General features: G+C 43.8%; 1 protein-coding gene across 2 annotated transcripts in view; it reads left to right on the forward strand.

Annotated features, from left to right (window-relative positions):
* Positions 1-16,971, forward strand: part of Stk39 (serine/threonine kinase 39) — a 246,649-nt gene that overhangs the window by 141,943 nt on the left and 87,735 nt on the right. For both annotated transcript variants that reach the window (XM_050122514.1, XM_050122521.1), the window contains exons 11-14: positions 6,699-6,821; positions 6,918-6,947; positions 11,862-11,924; positions 14,704-14,771. In XM_050122514.1, coding sequence (XP_049978471.1) covers positions 6,699-6,821; positions 6,918-6,947; positions 11,862-11,924; positions 14,704-14,771 — 284 coding nt within the window. The remainder of the gene's footprint in view (positions 1-6,698; positions 6,822-6,917; positions 6,948-11,861; positions 11,925-14,703; positions 14,772-16,971) is intronic.

The raw sequence follows: 16,971 nt of genomic DNA on the forward strand, positions 1-16,971 counted from the left end.
CCGTTCAACTCTTTATTAGACCAATCAGGTGTTTTAGGCAGGCAAAGTAACACAGCTTCACAGAGTTAAATAAATGCAACATAAAAGGATGCAACGCATCTTTGCATCATTAAACAAATGTTCCACAGCATAAATAAATGTAACATATCTTAAAACTCAGTGTTCCTCCGGGATGGAGAAATGGCTCAGAGGTTAAGGACACTGACTGTTCTTCCAGAGGTCCTGAGTTCAATTCCCAGCAACCACATGGTGGCTCACAACCATCTAAAATGAGATCTGGTGCGCTCTTCTGGCATGCAGGCATACATGGAGGCAGAACACTGTATTGTATATGTAATAAATAAAATCTTAAAAAAAAACCTTAGTGTTCCTGCTGTTTTTAAGTTACTCAATTTTGGGTGATTGTTAGGTACCTGTAGTGCCTGAGCAGGTAATGTACTGATTACTTCCTACTGATGTAATCATTAAGCCCCTCATATGTCTTCCCTGCCCCCACTAAAATATTTTCTTTTTTTTTTTTGTTCATTGTTTGTGAACTCCAAATTATCTGCTGGGCTGTATAACAGGGGCTATGAACTCATAAACTAAATTTGTCCTGCTAATATAATGTATTTTTAACTGTTCTTAAGATACATTCTTAAGTAGAATTACATCACTTCCTCCTTTACCCTTTCTCCCCCTAGTCTCTCTATCCAACCCCTTCCATCTCCTCCTCCACACTGAAATTCACACCCCCTTATTCTTTGATTATTATTGTTACATTTTATGGATACACACACACACGTATATATATATACAAAAATGTATAAATACAGCCTGCTGCATCTGTTTTTGCTGTTTGTGTGTATATGGTTTAGAGGATGATCACTTTGTACTGGATAATCAAGAAGGGGGTCATGCCCAGGGGAATTCATTCTCCCTCTTCCTGCAGTCATTATTTGGCTACAGTTTTCTGTAGTTCCTTATCTGGGGGTGGGTCCCCACAAAAACCTTCCCCTTCTGTGTAAGCATGTCTGTGGATAGAGCCAATGTTCTGGTCTGGCTTGTGCAGCCATTTCTCAGAGAGACTGTTTCACAGTAGACTCCAGTATTCTGGCTCTGAGGATCTCCGACTCCCCCAGTGTGATGTTCCCTGAGCCGCGGGTGCAGCAACTGTGGTGTTGATGCGTCCTTTGGGACTGGGCTCCCCAGGTTCCACCGAGCACTGCACTGTGTCCAGTTGTGGGTCTCTGTGATGGTCTCCATTTGCCGTACAGAGATGCTTCTTTGATGAGGGGAGACAGCCAGTGACAGCTGCATTAACCTCGGGGTACAGTGATGAGATTTAGAATGTAGTAAGGAAGAGTGCTGGTCTGTCGAGTGGGAAATGGAACCTTGGGCGAGCTCTCAAGCTGGGTAGGACGGGAAAGGTCATATATAGAAGAAGTAGGACAAATAACAGCAAGGCTGTTTGATAAAACCCGAAGGAATCAGGCTACTCTATATTACCCAAAATTACACACGGTACAAATAAGTATATGTGTACATGTGAATATCTTAAGGAAATTTTACCACTTGAGATGACTGTGCTTTCCACCTGACCCATAGATGAACAAAAACAGTACGAGGCATGAGAAATTGCCTTTGTATGGCTGGTCAGGGTAGTACAAGTAACTCCCAAAACAGTCTTGATTGTTGCCTTTTTCCTGTGTACACCACACTCTTCCTGACCCTTACTGTGAGACTGTCGTCTCCTGTGGCCTGGTCTTCCAGGGTTTATATCGCGATTATATCATTCATCACTCATGAAAACAATCAGCTAAACTCCTCTTCTTTGGACTGTGACTTAATGAAAGATACTGGCCCTTACTCTTCCTATTTGACCTAGAACTTGATAGAAAGATAGTTAGTAAAACTGGGTTGACCGCATAAATTTTAAAAAAGGTGATTCGTAATAAAGTCAAGGCAGATTCTTCCCCGAGGCAGTGTACAGTTTGATTGGTGATCCATCGGAAACAATAAAGAGCAGAATGATGTAAATAGTAGGCAGAATTGCAAATGGGAGGACCAGAAAGCTGCTTGGATTAAACATCATTGGAGAACATGGGAAGACAGGTGCATGTCATGTATGTGTAAAGTAGCAGAGTCAAGAAAGTATGCAGTCCATCCACACCCACACTATGGAGGGATATAGTGGAGAATGAATCTGAAAATATAATCTCAGGTCAGAATATGTAGAGACTTGAAGGTTAAAATGTCAGAACTCATCCTGTAGGTCAGGTTGAGAAAGTAAATGTATGCTCCTTGGCACAATATGAAGACCACAGCGAGTGAGAAATCAGAGGCCTGGCGCGGAGTTAGTATTGCGTTCAGTAGGGAGGGCAGCATCAGTGTTGAAGGGGACAGTGGCAGTGCATTGGTAGTTGAGGAGGTAGAAGTTGTACAGCACAATATTTGATAGACTTGACTGTGGGGAAGATTAAGTATATTAATAATACCATCTTTCAGATCTTGGGTATTTAATTGTGAGGCAAGGATTGTTGGAAGCTTAGGTAGTCATGCCCTGTGACCCCTACGATGGGCATGTAGTGTTGCGGTGAGGGAAAATCTAGGGGTTAGCATGGGACAGTGAGGAAGTGTCAGAAGGAGGCTGGGAGTAGAGGGCGTTACTAAGATGTTCATATTCAGCCGTGACCTTGGAAATCAACACTCAGAAGTGCTACATGCTCTAAAGCTCTTCTTCAGCGTGAGAGGGGAGGCTGTGGGAAAGGCTGTAGACTCACAGTTATCCTCTTCTGTGACAATGTCACGTGGGGAGGGGCAGCCATGTTTGTGGTAAAAAAGGACACCAGAGGATAAATGGTGGAGTGCAAACACCTGAGCATAGGACTGAGAGAGTTTGAGGTAAAAAAATAAAAAAAAAAGGTGCATTCGTGCCTGCAAGGTGGTAGAGAGTTGGATATACAGGCTGACGCAGTGTGTCTTCTCAGATATGTGCTAAGTAGATGGACCATTCCCAGAACAAGGGAGTGTGAGCCATGAGGAGGTGCAAACACTGAGAATCAGCTTCAGGTCCTGTGTGATGGCAGACAGGAGAGAGCAGAGCTGGAGGGGCCCAGGATCCCAGGCAGTACGCGCAGGACAGAGATGCTGGGAGACAGTGTTCAGACAGGGCTGATTCCAGGGTTTGAGCTTACTGCTAGGACCATACCAAGTCTCATTTTGTTTGTTAGTTCTTGGTAACTTAGAAGGGTTTTTGTTTGCTTGGCAGTGCCTCAAATATGTTAAAAACAGCAATTCATTAGAAACGGCTTTAATTCTTCTTGTTAGTAGAATGATTAAAAATAGAAGCGGGCCATGTGTTGCTTTCTGCTGTTGTGGGGAGCTTGGGTGGACTGAGGTGGCTAGTCCTCTGTGGCCCTGGTGCGGGGCAGAGTCAGGCACAGGGTCTGTCTGCAGGGGAAGAGAAACTGAGTTTGGCTTTCTCCGTAACGGGAAAGATTATTCAGGAGGTTCCAAGACTTTTGTGGCAGTGCAGGGTGTTGAAGGTGGTTGGTAAGTGACTGGGCGTGTGGACTGGACACACCTTCTTCTGCACACCCGTACCTGTGATCAAATGCCTTGCATAAGAGGTCCCCGTTGGCTCCCTTATAGATTCCTTGTGCTTCCTGATCTGGAATCAGGTAGGCTGTGCGAAGTCATACGTGTAGAGGCTGCTGCTCAGATGCCGCAGGAACCGTTAGCCACTTGTCCTGCCATGCTGCCCTCTTCTTCCCACGGCTGCTGTGCTCCAGATTTGCCATGGACACCTGCCCAGTGACCACTAAAACTGACCAACAAGCACCACTACTCTTTTGCCTGTCTTTTTCTTTTTGCCCCCACCCCAACCCCAGTGGGATATCGGAGCTTCGGTTCCTCTCTGTAATGGATTGTGGTCAATGTAAGGGAGATGGAAATAAAAGCCTCCCTGCCCCCCACGCCTGTGTCTTTACTTTCCAAAGGCTTTCCATGCTCTTAGCTCGGAAGGGCACTTGTAAAACTATGTGAGACTTAGGTACCTTGACTCTGTGAGGGAAAAGTTGTCCCTTTGTCCTTAATAAACTCCCTCGAAGGATGCAACTGTACAGTTGATTTTTGTTCTCTTTGTTGGATGTCACTGTCCCATAAACACAACCTGAAACCTGGGTTTCAAATTTTTCTGCAGTTTTAATCCTAGGAGTGAGCTGGGGACCACTGTGTAGACAAAGTTGGGTTTTTATTCTTGCTGCTGTTAAATCTGCAATTTACCCTTATAAGATTTGAAATGCCCTTTGTCCTGATGAAGTTAATGCATATGCTTATGAGTTTGCTCTAAAGTTTGTTGAAGGCCCATCCTGTCCTGTCTTTCAGTGTCTGGGGCAATAATCTGAGGCATTTTGTTTTATATTCTCCCTTTCAACAAATAAAGACTTAGGCAGAAGCAGCTGGGGCTCTGCAATAAAGCAGGATGGAGGCGGTGGGTGTCTCAGCTTTTGCAGTTAGATTCTGCTTGCAGAACGGAAAGTGACCCATCTCATCAAGGCAGCCGCAGGGGAATAAGGCATGGTCTGTGTTTCAGAGCTTGAATCCGTGCAGTTTCTAGGAAGAAAGAGGTTCCTTTTGTGTGATTTATCAAAGAATTCTAAATTTATCAGTGATTCCTGGTTTCTACAGTTTTTCATAAAGGCGGAGTTTTATTTTTATTTTTTGTCCATGATTTCATATGTCTTAGTTGGAAATCTGTTTTGTAGTAATTGTTACAGCTCTAAATTTTTTCCTTTTAAATGTAGTCATTAGCAAATGCCCCTCATCATGATTAGTGTTGCCAAGAAAATTAATTGCATTGTATACGTCAATGGAGAATTATTTCCTCTTCCCCTCCCCGTTTTTTGGTAGTTTGGAAACGAGCAATCTGCTGTAAAAATCCTTAAGTGCATTTCAGCATTTATTTCTATAGCACGTTGCCAGCATCTATAAGAACCATTAAAATCACTAGCATAATAGGTTTTTTTTTGTAACAATTCAAATCCAAATGGGGGAAACATCTATGCTGACCATGGAGGTGGCGCACTGAGTATCTCAAAGGTGATAAAAATGACTACATCTTTTAAAAGTTAACTGCAATTATGAGTAAATTTTTAGTTCCTTTGGATTTCCTCTGTTAGAGCTCAAATCCTTCAGAGCAGGCAGTCAGAGTTACTTTCACAGATTGGACGTGGTAATCTCAAATCCAGGTCATCTCTGGAATATATGTCACTTACGTCTTCATGTTTATGTGAGGCATAATTCGTTAAAGCTTTCAGTGGTTCCTTTTGGGTTTAACGGCTTGTCTGTGATATGGATAAATAGTTTCTGTTGTAGAAAAATAGTCTTCATTATATTATAGGTGTGTGCATGTGTGTATGTGTTCATGTATGTGTGAAAGCTAGGAAATGGGTACCATTTCTTAAATGATGCCCAATTTTTTTTTTTTTTTAAGGCAGGATCTCTTTCTGGCCTTGAACAACCCAAATAGGTTAGGCTGGCTTGACAGTGAGCTCTGGGGATTGAATTTAGGTCTTTGTAATCGCTAACAAGAGCTCGTCCCATTTAGCTGTCTCCCAAACCCCATATCACAGCCTTTCAAAATCTTCATGGGGCATTTCCTAGACAGCTTCTTTCTGATTTCGGTGACATCGGGAGAATGGGCGTCTGAGGCTTTCTTCCTCCCTGTGACTTTTGTCCTGACAAGTGTTTGTTCTTGGGTGGCTTTCTGGGCCTTCATCTCCGCTTTTGTAAAACGAAGGGGTTGGACACATGGTCTCTGAGGTCCGTTTCCACTTGAAGTTCCTCTGAATGTGCGTGTCGCCTGCTGCTGTGTTCCCGCCGCGTTCATCTGTTACACCGCTTTGCTAAACTACATCTCAAATTACTGTAGTCAGCAGCTCTTTCTTCATTGTCCTTTCATTTTGAAAGCTTTTCCTGACCAACCATAGTGCATTTGGAAAGCAGGCCCTATAGACTGTATCATACCCTGACACCCCATACCCCCAATGGCAACAAGGGAGGAAGCCTGGTTAAGACCTAAGCCATGGCCAGGCTGAGGATGAAGATGCTGTGTTTCACCAGTTTCAGTGTGAAAAGCAGCGTGTGAGGTTGGTCTGAGGCTGTTTCATTTTGCTCAGGTAGGTCGAACAGAACCATGGGAACACAAGGATGATGTCAGGATCTGGAAAAAAGCTAGGTGGCAGTATATGGGGATGTGCTCCGTGGTTGTAGGTTTTAGATTGCTCATCCTCTGGCGTAGTGTGGCTCACCAGGCACCCAGATAGCTCTGCCTTCAGTCAGCAGTGAGGTGGTGCTTGGGTGCCATTTCCTTAGGCAGTTTTGAAACTTGGCTCGTGATTATGTGTGTGTGGTAACTAATAAAGTTTCCAAGTATTAGTGAAAACTGTAGTCCATATTTAATGGTTCATGCATATGGTATTCTTCAGAATGTTTCCTCCTGTCTGTGATACTAATGTGTTTCAAGAACACAGTATTTCTGGAAGGATGTTGAGCGTGGGAGTCTGCAGGACGAATGGTCTTTTGCTACCTTCCAGTTATCCGTGGGTTGATAACCACTCAGGTTAATTTTCTGCGTCTCAGGCAGGCTGTATAGCCCAGGTAGCAGCACCAGCCAGTGTTGTGTGCATTCAGCCAGGTGGCTTGCGTTGTTGCAGGTAAGGCGAGTTCCTGGGTCAAGCGGTCACCTCCATAAAACTGAAGATGGAGATTGGGAGTGGAGTGACGACGAGATGGATGAGAAGAGCGAGGAAGGAAAGGCCGCTGCCTCCCAAGAGAAGGTAAATGGCCGCGGGCACCCCTGGGCGGTCTGTGCCTTGTGCTGCTCTCATGTGTCGTGTGTCACGTGTGCTAATGGACATGTCATTGTTTTGCAGTCACGAAGAGTGAAAGAAGAAAACCCAGAGGTGAGGAATGACGATCATGTATGAACGCATGCTCGGGGTGTATTTGCATATTTGCCTCTTCATTCCTTCATTCCCTGTTGTGGCATCCGGGTCTGGTCCATTTGGGAGACAGTTCTCAAAATCTCATGGAGTAGGAGAGAAAGGGAAGGCACATAGGTTTCATTGGTCCTGATTCTGCCCGAGTCACCTTGGTCTGTTCAGATGATGACAAATGCATCTACTCTCTGAGCCTCTGCTCTCCCCAGTGGTGTGGGGTGATCATGGTGCTCATGAGGTCGCCAAGAGGGTTACAAGAATCACATGGAAAGCAGCCAGTGGAATCCTTGGCCCTCACAAGGAGGTACTCGTTTTTAGCTTGTAGCGTTATACTGTTAGAGAGTACTGAAAACATATAGGTAAAGTTTACTTTGTAATTTATTCATGAATTAAAAAAGCAGACATTAAGTGATAGAAACTCCAGGTAGAATGGCTCTTGACCTTTAAAATATCTGGATGACTTAGGTAAGCAAGAAACACTATTAACGACTTCTCTGAGAACTGGTCATCTTTTTACTAAGATCATATTTTACTTCCTCCATTTGATTATCATAATGCCCAATGGTGACTATAGCATGCTAATACTCGTAGAGCAAATTTGAGAATATTTAAATAGTCCCTGGTGCTAAACAGACTTAGTAAGTAGTTAATATGTACCTTGCTCAACCTCATTACAAAGCATGAAAACTTTGGCCTAGAAGTGATACCCATCCAAACTTCTGTTTTTAAGTAGCAGACATTTCCTCTTGGCTAAGTGGCATGCATCTTACATTGGGGTTGAAGCATAGTAGCAGTAGCTAGCTGTGCTTTTAGCAAACCTGTAGCAGAGCCACAAGCCACTGTCTCCCCTGGCCTTTCTGACCACTCTGACCATTCATCTCACCATGGTGAAGGGCTCCTGGGATTTGTCAGCCCACCAGCGTTGGCTCTCCTTCAGACCCTGCCTTCTCTCCTGCCTGTTCTGGGAACTATGCTCTCGTCATGCTTCCAACGCAAACATTACTCAAGGATAATAATGAGTTGTTCTCCACCATAGGAACAGTGGTGGACCACCTTTAAAATGGGGCGTACTGGGTAACACGTTATATTGGGATTTTAGAATAATCTTAGCCTGGTATGATGAACTCTACCCTCTCTTGCCTACTTCCCCATTGTGACTAGAGAAAAGCACAAAGCTCAGGTTTTTCTCATTTGCATCTGAGACTATCTCTAATTTAAAACCTGAGTTCTGCTTCCAGATAGAACAGTTAAGAGGCTTCAAACACCGTATTAACTAAAAAAGTTTTGCAGTTCAGTCATTGTTGACTAGAAACCAGGGCAGTATTTTATTTATGTGGTTGTCCCCGTTACATTCTGGATACATGCACATGAATATCCAGGCACTTCAGAAAAAAACATAAAGCAGATATGAATAGGCTATCATCTTTCTTCAGTCAGAATGGGGATAAAAGGTCACAAGACATTATGTAGTTGAAGTTGAGCAAAAACATCTTTGGTACTACCATGCTTAGACAGAGTAAGATGTGACCTTTTATGAGAGCTTTGTTTGGGAGAGGTCTCAAGACATCCTCAGCAGGCTAAGGTAGCACATTCCAGCTCGGCTCGAGACGACCAGGAAGGCCTGAGTTGATGCTCGTCAGTGGGGTACTGGGGGAAAGGTAGCTCTTGGGCCACAGTTGGAGGCTCTACTTTGGAAAGACTTTCCGATGTGGACTTTTAAGCTTTCAGAGTTAACACCATTAGCATGAAACTTAGAGCCCAGCACTTTGAAAAATTGGCCCAGTTTTTAAAAAATAATGATCTTCTGGGAAACTTACCCACTAGTAATTAATAATTTGGAGCAAATGGATAATCGTCCTCTCTTATTTATCATCTTGTTCTTGGAGACAGAAGTCCGTGGAGACCAAAGTTCATTAACAACAATACTAATATTAGAACTAGAGAGAATTAATTGATCAAAAACTGAACCCATATCTCACGTTGGCTTGGAACTGTGTTAGACACCGTGGGATTTATGCACAGAGAGAATATCCCGCTTTCTGTGGAGTTTTCCATCTTGGGGAAGGAGTTGAGTCAAGGAAGGCCTGGGAAAGGACTGGCTTTCTAGGGAGTGTTTCCCAGCTCATAAATCTTATCTAAAACGCCCAGTTATTATACGTTGTTGATTTTCTCTTGAGAAGTGGTTTGGAATTTCTGTCAGACTTTGAGGTAAGGACTGGTCATGTGACCCTGTCACTTTTTGTCAGACACTGAGGTAAGGACTTGTCACATGACCCTGTCACTTTATGTCAGACTCTGAGGTAAGGACTGGTCACGGGACCCTGTCACTTTTGCTTCACTCTTAATTTTCTATGTAAAAAATGAAGTCAATTTTATCTTTAAATCTAACTCTCTTTGGTTTCATTTACCTGAGGAAGACATTCACCAAGGCTCTCGTTTAAACAGATCCTGTTCAAAGCCACATATTGGTTAGCAGATAGGAAGAGGTTTACTGCCAATCAGGGCAAGCAAAACCTTGGAAATCATGAAATGATTCTCAGGCCCAGCCCTTAGGGTTGAATTTGGCACCCTTAGGTTGCCCTCAGTTAGGTCTAGGAAACTCAGACTTTTCCAAAGCTTCTCCCATGATTCTGATTTGTGACTAGAATCTAGACTGATTAGGAAAACCGCAGATGTTTCTCTGAATCCCTATGCATAGAATGGCATCCAAGAGAAGGTTCTGGATCTAAGTTCCTGAAGTTTCTGCTTTGATATCTGCCTTCTGCAAATAACAAATAAGTAAATAATAAGAGAAGGAAACATTTCCCCAGTCAGCTGAAAACTTGTCTTTGCTTTGAGCTATGCAGACCCTACAGGAAGGACGTTGAAGGGCCTCCCCACTTGGTCTAGGATAACTGCGGAAGCCCTCTTTGCCGGCTCTGCGATCTTACTCTCATCAGAACAGCTTTTCAGTGTGCATTTAGAAAGAATTAATTTTGCGAGGTTTAAGTAGAAATTAAACACAGTGTGATGATTAAATGTATTCTGTTGCTCGATGCTTTTTAAAACTGCCACTAGCTCTCAGAGCCGGTCAGATGAAAGGTGTGTCTCTGATGCTCTGCACCTCTTGGATGTGCTTGCTTTACACCTCCGTGAAAAGGCAGAGAAAGGCCCGATGTCTTCCTGAACATAGTATGCTGAACCCTGTCTGTCACAAGCTATGCAGCCTCGGTGTCCAGCAGCTGTGGTTTAGTGCAGGTGACAGCCCTCCAAGTCAGACCTGTGATCAGAAATCTCCCGTGCTTCCAAACACCCACTTATTGCTTTAGAATAATTTTCCACTTGTAGAAACGCTGCAAAGATGGCAGACGCCTCGTGCAGTTTTCCTCTTTGTTATTTTTCACATAATCTGGGTATTTACCAGTACTCGAAAATGGATTCTGATGTGTTGTTATCAGCTAAGCTTCAGAATTCCCTTGGATTTCACTAATTTGTCCACTGATGTCCTCTTTCTGCTCTGTGGGCACGCAATCCAGCACAACACATTGCATTTGGCTGCAGTGTTATTAAAAATAGAAAGAGAGACGGCAGCAGCCCTATCAGAAGCTGGGAAGCAGGCAATGCCTTTTTTTTTATTTTTTTTTTTATTTTTGGTGTTGTTTTGTTTCAGCGCTGAAGTGTTTACCTCTCTTTTACCAGGTCTGAGGGCCCCTATCAGTGTCTATTTCCAGAGGAGTATCCAAAATTCATTTCTTATTTTCCTTCTATCTTCTTGTCAAAATGCATGCCCACTCAAGTACTCTCTTGTAGCAAAATTGTTTAGAAGGAAAGCAATCCAACAAATTTTTTTTATTTTTATATATTTTTCATATTGTTGAGGGTGACTGCTTCTTTTCCTGTCGGCTTTCTTGTTGGGTTTCAGTCTAAGGTGTCTGTGGCTGTGGTCTAGTTTCATAGGGTGGATCCACAGCGGTGACAGTAGGCCTGAACCTGATTGTTAGTGAATGTATTTTGTGTAGCTTTCTCACCCTGAGCTCCCCAGCGTGTTTGGAGGAGTCCCATGTCCTGTGCCAGTGGGAGTGGCTTCTTCATGACAGGCAGGGTTTATTGACATGGGAAGTTGCAAGGTGTGTGGCCCCTTTGTCCAACCCACCTGACTCACTACCTCTCTTTCCTAATGATGTTCCAGGAACAAGGTAGCAGGGAAGGATGCACAGATTGTGGATCATCCTGCACGATTGTTTGATGATTTCTGATGATTGTAGTGTTGGTAATAAGTTAGAAACGAGACCCCACTCATTGGTTTTCATCGCTGATTCTCCTTGAGTGCATTCTTGAGCTGCGTTCTGTTGCTGCTGTTGACGGTCTCTCACGTTTGTGCTCCAGGGTGGAGTTCACAAATGGAGAACTTGAGATACCTTAGGACAGATTAGAAATAGTGAGTGAAAAGTTTCCCTGCTGGGTTTCTCTTAGGGAAACGGCTTTGTTGTTGTTTTTCTCTACACTTACTAGTTTATACAACGGTGAAAATTATCCAGAGAAGTGATGAACAAGGCATGTTTTTCTGACTCTTCATATCCTTTTGTTAAGGTCCCCTTAATGTCAGGTGAAATGTTCCTACAATATCAAGTTGTTACTTTAAAGCCCGTTGTTGCTCGTAAACCCCATGGGTCGCCCCAGAATCTGTTGAAGACACAGATTCTCTCCCTTCTCCATGAGATTCTGAATGGTAGACCAAGTGGGGCCTTGGAGGGTAAGGGTGGCCGGCAGCATCCCTTGCCTGATGTTGCTGCTTAGGGTCTTCTGAAATGTACCATCCCTGATTAGCAGGACATAACCTCCTGATGACTGACATCTCCCTCTGGCTTCTTTTTGTCATAACGTCAGTTTTCTTAACAGATCTCAGTAAATGCTGGTGGCATCCCCGAGCAAATACAGTCCCTCTCCGTGCACGGCTCTCAGGTGGGTCCTTCTGCCAATCATTTGTGTTCGAGATGGTTTGTAGACAACTTTGTAGAGAAATTCAAGAAATATTTATTTTGTATGTATTCTTCTTTCATACATTGCATTCTAACTGTAGTTTCTCCTTTGTCCACTCTTTTCACTCCCTCCACTCCAACCTCCTCTCTTTTCTAGATACCCTCCTCCTCCATTTCTCTGCAGAAAAGAGTAGGCCTCCCAGGGATAGCAACTGAACATGACATAGCAGGTTACAGAAAGAGTAGACACAAACCCTTATATTGAGACTGGACGCAGAACAGGGTGGATCAGATGGGGGTGATGAATGGAAAGAGAGGACTGGAAGAGATGACTGGAATTGGGGAGCATTTGGAGGGCAATGTGGAAACCTAGTGCAGTGGGAATTCCCTGGAATCTGTGAAGGTGACCCTAGTGAGGACTCCTAGTAACGGGACACAGAGCCTGAAACCGCCATGTTCTGTAACCAGGCGAGGCTTCCAGAGGTGGGACTGGGGCATCAAGCCAACCACAAAACCTTCTACCTACATTTGTCCTTCCTGGAAGATGTGCTGGGGTAATGGTGGTGTAGAGTTTCTGGGAATGGCCAGCCAATGACTGGTCCAAAGTCAGGCTCACACCACGAGAGGGAGCTCACATCTGACATTGCCTGGATCGCCAGGAACCAGAGGCTGGATAACTCAGAGACCTAAGATAGAATCAAACATGATTGGAAAAGAGAAAAAGGAAGGAAGGGAGGGAGGAAGTGAGGGAGGGAGGGAGGGAGGGAGGGAGGAAGGAAGGAGGGAAGGAAGGAAGGAAGGAAGGAAGGAAGGAAGGAAGGAAGGACGGAAGGAAGAATTTTTAATGATATTCTGCTATACTCAGATCTGGTGCCTAGCCCAGTTGTTATGAAAGAGGTTCCATCTGGCATCTGATAGGGATAGAGGCAGAAACCCACAGCCAAACATTAGGCGAAACTCAAGAGTTTTAGACAGACACTTCAGGATAGTACTCCCAGATCAAGGGCTCAAAAACAATAGAAACCATTATTTTAGGTTGATATGAAGAAATAGAACATCACTACTATTAACCATCCTTTGCAAAATGTTCACCCCCAAATAACAGACTTTTAAGAAAGGAATAGATTGCCCAAGTGCCTCCAAAATCACTGGTACCGTGGGACAAAAGCAAAGGGACGAAAATGACTCTTAAGTGTATTAAACTCTAGCTACCAAGTACCATGGTTAATTGATTCTTTCCTTCCTTGCTTCTGATTGAATTTGTATAACCTCTCTTGGCGATTCTTTTATCATTGGATTTTATGGGCCAATTCATCTCTACAACTTGTCTTATTAAAATAACAGTCCAGTGACTGTGCAGCGCATGTATAATGCATACTCATAACAGGTGTATGGCGGGAGGGCCTGTGCTGTGATTGCATTGGGGGGTGAAGCTATCAAGGGAAGGATGTAGACACAGAGCCCCGGGATCGGACCAGGTGTTTGCTTGTCTACTGGTACTCTAATTGCCTGCTTCTGTGTTTTCTGGAGCAGCTGTAAGTTGAGGAAGTGTTGGTCCAGTGGGGTTTCAGGACCGCGGGAAGCCTTCCTGAGGTCTGATCACTAGTCCTTGTCATTTATAGCTACAGAAAGACATCCAGGGGTTAAGTGGTTTGCGCAAGGCCATGCAGATGCTCAGAGACAGAAGCAGGGTTCAGTTTCGATCATTACATTCTATTATCCAGCTCAGTGCAAGACCCTGAGGTGAACTAACTGTAGGGATCAGCCTCACCATAAAAGACAAACTAGGAGGATGTATTGGTCCGAAAACAAAAGAAGTAAACAAGAAAAGGGGACAGTATTGATTAACATTTTATAATTTATGGCTCACTTTTACATTTCTTATTTTCCCAGCCTTTTGAGACAGGTGGCTTACCTATTTTGTAAATGAAGCAACAGGCTGTGAGAGTTACCCACCCATGGTGGTTGCACAGCAGGTTACCAGCAGAGCCAAGCTGTACTTGAAATCTTTTCTTTTTCTGGCTTCCTTTTTCTTTTTCAACAAGGAGGTCTGATCTAGCCCAGATATTTGTAGGACTAGAATGTCACAGAGGCATCCGTGATGGATGATCTGTACCAAGATGAGAGCAGAGAAGGGCGGTGAGGACCAGTGTTGACTAATCCGTGTTCACCTCTGATGCTCACAGTTAATGTACCTAAGTCATCCCACCAGGTAGAGTCTGCAGATAGAACTCAACACCTTATGCATGGCAGGCAAGTGTTCCGTCACTGAGCCATATCCCTAGCTCTTGCTTTTTTGAGACAGGTTCTTGCTATGTAGCGTAAGCTGTACTTAAACTTGCAGTTCTCCTGCTGCCAGGGTCTGAATGCTGGAATTTCAAGGGTCGCAACCATCCCCAACAAGCTTCTTTACCTCTGTGCATTGCATCTCCACAGTCCAGTGGATGTTGGCCCCTTGCACTGGACCACTTTAGGTGGATACTGCAATCTGGACTAGCTGCAGCAACACCATCCACTCACAGAATCCACCTTAGGACTGAGGCTGTCTGTCTGAAGCATTGGCACCCACAGTCGTGATGTTAATCAAGCAGCCTTCTGATCCTCCGAAAAGGTGTTGTGAAGCCAAAGAAGACCTGCTGGGATAAGCACTGATTTTGAAGTTTCCAGAAAAAAGATATAGGAATCAAGGGATACTGTGATTTTATTTATTCATCCTTTTCCCAAGAAAGCATAAAACATTGTCTGTCGTTTTGTTTTCAAAGGGCCAACCCAATGCTAACGAAGACTTCAGAGAAGGTCCTTGTGCAGTCAACCTTGTTTTAAGATTAAGGTAAATGCCATGCCATTATTCCCTATTTTGCATTATTTGTTTTTTCCACTGGTACAGTATTCTGACCTCCTGCTTTAACTTTTCATAATATTAGGATAAGATGAAATTGTTAACTTATGTGATTTTTCCCAAACAACAGTATATGCCATATTCCCGGAACTAATTACTCTCTTTTCATTGCTTGCGAAATGATTAATAAGAGAAGCACCATTTGAGAGCAGCTGTAGGCTGTGTACCCTCCATTATAGTTTTCCCTTGCCTTTTCTTTGTCGTTCGTTCTTTCTCTTCTTTAACAATGTAAGATCACAGTAAGAGATTTTTAATGAGTTTCTTTCACACTCCAGCAGTCAGTTTCTGACAGAAATAAACCATGCTTGTACTACAACTTGCCTGTTGAGAACATTTGTCAGTGGCAGGTTTGATCAGCCACTGTGGAGAAATGACAGATATATTTTGAAAGCACTTTCATTCTTCTAGAAAATGGATACAAATATGGCGCCTGACAGTCCATAGCCTGGTGAACGAAAGCTGATTATATTTTAAGACTCTCTTAAAGGTCTATCCGTGCAGCTGTTCTTTGTTAAGGATATAGTATCTCAAGAGAAGAGAAAATTGGCTGGGCTTAATTGCAGACAGCCCACTTTACCACCAGGTCAATCAGAATGCTGCCACGTTTCTGAAGGAGTTTAAAGGAGAGCCATGTGTTCTCCCGAAAGTTACATACATAAAGCGTGTGTGGTTAACGGACGTGTTCACAGGTGTGGCTAGGAAAATGGGTGTGTAGTCAAGCTCAAGGTTGGTTTCCAACTCACAGAGCTGGCGTAGTCTGCGGGAAGAGATGCCATGATCACCGTCCTTAGGTTGAGGACCGTCTGCAGTGTCTTCCCACATACCTTCTAGGGGACCCCACATGGTGACATGCAGAGTGGACTTTCTAGCCTAGGGGGGAAACTGCTGCAGCACAATAACCTTGAGGAAGACGTGCAACTAGTGACTTTAGCAACTGCCGAAGAATGATGTAGGCCATCTTTGTTTTTGCCTTTGGAACCAGAGTTCAGAGTTAAATATTCAAATTTCACCCATTGTGTATCCAGTTTTCTGAAAGAAAAACCTACATCAAATGAGAAGAAAGGAAGGGGATGTTAGTATATATGTTTGAGGGTATTGTACTAAATAGTTTTATATCACCTTCACATAAGCTAAAGTCATCTAAGAGGAGGGAACCTCAATTAAAAAGAAATGCCTTCATAAGATTGGGTTGTGAGCAAGCCTGTAGGGCATTCTATTCAGGGTCATTGATGAAGAAGAGCCCAGCCCACTGAGGGTGGGTCCATCCCTGGGCTGGTGGTCCTGGGCTCTACAAGCAGACCGAGGTAACCACAAAGCGCAATCCAGTANTTCTATAAGAAAGCAGGTTGAGCAAGCCATGGGGAGAAAGCCAATAAGCAGCACCTTTTCGTGGCTTCTGTATCAGATTCTGCATCCAGGATCCTGCCCTACTTGAGTTCCTGTCCTGATGTCCTTTCGATTGTAAACAGTAATTTGGAAGCATAATGTAAATAAACTGTTTCTACTCTAAGTTGCTTTGGTCATGGTGTAATAGTAACTCTCATTAAGATAAGTATATTAGTTTTATATTGCTATGTAAAACGCAAACGGTGATGTGAAACAACACTCACTTTCTGTCTCATCGTGTCTTAGATATGCCCGGCCAGCTTTACTGGGTTCTCCATGTCTTATAAGACTGAACCCAAGGCACTCTGCCTATTGGGGTTCAAGGTCCTCTGCTTAGCTCCCTTGGGCTGTTAGCTAAACTAAATTCTTTACACCTGTAGACTGAGGCTCTTAGTAGTATCCCACCCTATTCGTTAGTCTTCTTCATACCAAGGGGAGAGGGTTCTGAAGTAGGCCACATACATCAGGAAAGAGAACTGTTAGGGACATTCTAGAGCTCTGCAGTTCCTACAAGATCTCTCCACATGAGGTCACATTATAATGTCGACAGCCTAGTGAAGAAGAACAAGCCTTGAGGCAGAGCGAGGGTTCCATTCAGAAAGCATGGATAAAAAGTTATAAAATTCTAGGAAACCAGTGTGGGCAGAGGCATGGCCGAGTGTGAAGTTGGAATTGGTGTGGGAGCCCAGGCATGGAGCCCGCGCAGCTTCTGGAAAAGAGTTTACCTTTACTGTTACAGGATCAG

This window comes from Alexandromys fortis, unplaced genomic scaffold, assembly GCF_014885135.2.
Source record: "Alexandromys fortis isolate MF-2015 unplaced genomic scaffold, M_Fortis_MF-2015_v1.1 scaffold_8_9099976_23576923, whole genome shotgun sequence".
Classification (NCBI taxonomy): domain Eukaryota; kingdom Metazoa; phylum Chordata; class Mammalia; order Rodentia; family Cricetidae; genus Alexandromys; species Alexandromys fortis.